The sequence below is a fragment of the Microtus pennsylvanicus genome, chromosome 6, assembly GCF_037038515.1.
Source record: "Microtus pennsylvanicus isolate mMicPen1 chromosome 6, mMicPen1.hap1, whole genome shotgun sequence".
Lineage (NCBI taxonomy): Eukaryota > Metazoa > Chordata > Mammalia > Rodentia > Cricetidae > Microtus > Microtus pennsylvanicus.
This window is the reverse complement of record NC_134584.1, coordinates 60,064,193-60,066,013: the sequence shown is the minus strand read 5'-3', so window position 1 is coordinate 60,066,013 and position 1,821 is coordinate 60,064,193. Positions and strand designations below refer to the sequence as shown.

At 43.4% G+C, this 1,821-nt stretch overlaps 1 protein-coding gene across 1 annotated transcript; it reads left to right on the top strand.

Moving 5' to 3' along the window:
- Positions 1-779: 779 nt before the first annotated feature.
- LOC142853051 (large ribosomal subunit protein uL23-like) lies at positions 780-1,094 on the top strand. The gene has a single exon (XM_075977992.1). It carries the CDS (start codon positions 780-782, stop codon positions 1,092-1,094), a length of 315 nt encoding a protein of 104 aa, XP_075834107.1.
- Positions 1,095-1,821: the final 727 nt, after the last annotated feature.

Sequence of the window (1,821 nt, the reverse complement as noted above, 5' to 3'; positions counted from 1 at the left end):
AATATAAAATGCTCTTATTTATGATTTAAGAATTTCAAACATGTATACAATGAAATACGGTCCAATTCCCACCAGATCCCCCTCAATAAGCCCCCTTCCAAATCATGTACCCTTCTTCTTTGATAATTTTTTCACCCAGTAAACCCAGTTAAAGTTCTCATATTTGCACAGGTGTGAGGGCATTCACTAAAGCACAGGCAGCCTGCCAGTGTCCAGACCCCCCCCAAAACAATGATTCTCCCTTCACACCAGCAAAGAACTACCAAGAGCCTCTCAATGAGGGGCAGGGACTTGCAGAACAAGTCCCTCATCCATTCTGTTATTTCCAATGGATTAACCTGATGCAGGTTATGAGCATGTCACCACAGCTGTAGTGAGTTGCTGCATGCAGTAGCCACAGACGTCCAGAAGACAGCATATTACAGCACCCCATCCTCCAGTCTAACATTCTTTCCTCCCTAAGTCTTGGTGAGGGAATAGGGTGACAATAATTTCCAATTTAAGGGTGAAGATCACTGTTACTTAGTCTCAGTACATTATAAATTCCGGTACTCTGCATTGACGGCTGATCTTGAGGGGGAAAATGAGCTTCTCTGAACAAGGCTGAGAGCAACTCACATCTGTGGCTATAAACATAAACCTTTATAAAGCAGTTTGAGAACATGGCAGCTTAAAAAAATCAACAATGCTCTTTCCACCAAGCCAAAGCGAAGGCCTTGGAAGCCAAACAAGGCAGTGCTGAAAGGCATCTGCAGCCACAAAAAGATGATCCAATCCACATGTCACCCATCCTCCAGGGACCCAAGACTCTTGGGCTCCAGAGACAGCCCAAATCCCTACCGAAGAGCATACACAGGAGAAACAAGCTTGACCACTGTCTCATCATCAAATTCTCCCTGACCACCGAGTCAACCATGAAGAAGATAAAAGAAAACAACACACTTGTGTTCATTGTGGATGCCGAGGTCAACAAGCACCAGATCAAACAGGCTGTGAAGAAATTCTGTGACACTGGTGTGGCCAAAGTCAACACCCTGTTAAGGCCTGAAGGAAGGAAAGAAGCCAGCATATGTTCAGATGGCCCCTCATTATGATGCTCTGGATGTTGCCAGCCAAATTGGAATCATCTAAATTGAGTCCAGTTGGCTAGTTTTAAATATACACTTCTTCACCATGAAAAAATATTAAGGCAGTTGCTCTTCTGGCACTTAAATATCAAAGCTCTCTTTATTTTCCAGGTACAGAAAGCAAAAAGGTCCAAAATGCCTAGTCAACATTTCATTGAGTTGGCAAACAGACAGGCAGAGAGAGAGAGAGATTATTAACAGTTTTGTTGCTTTTAAGTAAATCATCCAAGTATCCAAACTCTCAGGTATTTGAAGAATAAAAAAAATGCCAACAACCATAGAGCCTAAGACCTCCCCAGCCATGGGTTGTTTTGTTGTTGCTGATGTTTGTTTGTTTGTTTTTACCAGGTTTTCAGTCCCAGCCATAAATGCCCTCCCATAAATCAGGCCTCAGATACAATCAGAAAGTGGTTTGTCATCTTGTAATAGTTAAGTCACTGTGGTCAAGTGGGAACACCACCCCTGGTTTTACCCAGCTCTGGGTAAGGTCACTGGTGTTTTTTCTCTCCCAGAAGTCTGTGTAGTGTCTTCTGGCCTATAAAAGGAAGCCAGCAAAGAGGAAGCTTCCTGATCAGTTTGAGACTCATTTTCTGCTTCCTATAGCCAAAGTGTGGGGGCTTCCCTGAATATTTCAGCTTCTTTCCTGTTGCTGTGCTAAAGCACTGATCAAAACCAATAGGGGTTAGGGGTGGGT

Coding starts and splice junctions, on each gene's coding strand:
- LOC142853051 (XM_075977992.1), top strand. CDS start 780: ATGTCACCCATCCTCCAGGGACCCAAGACTCTTGGGCTCCAGAGACAG.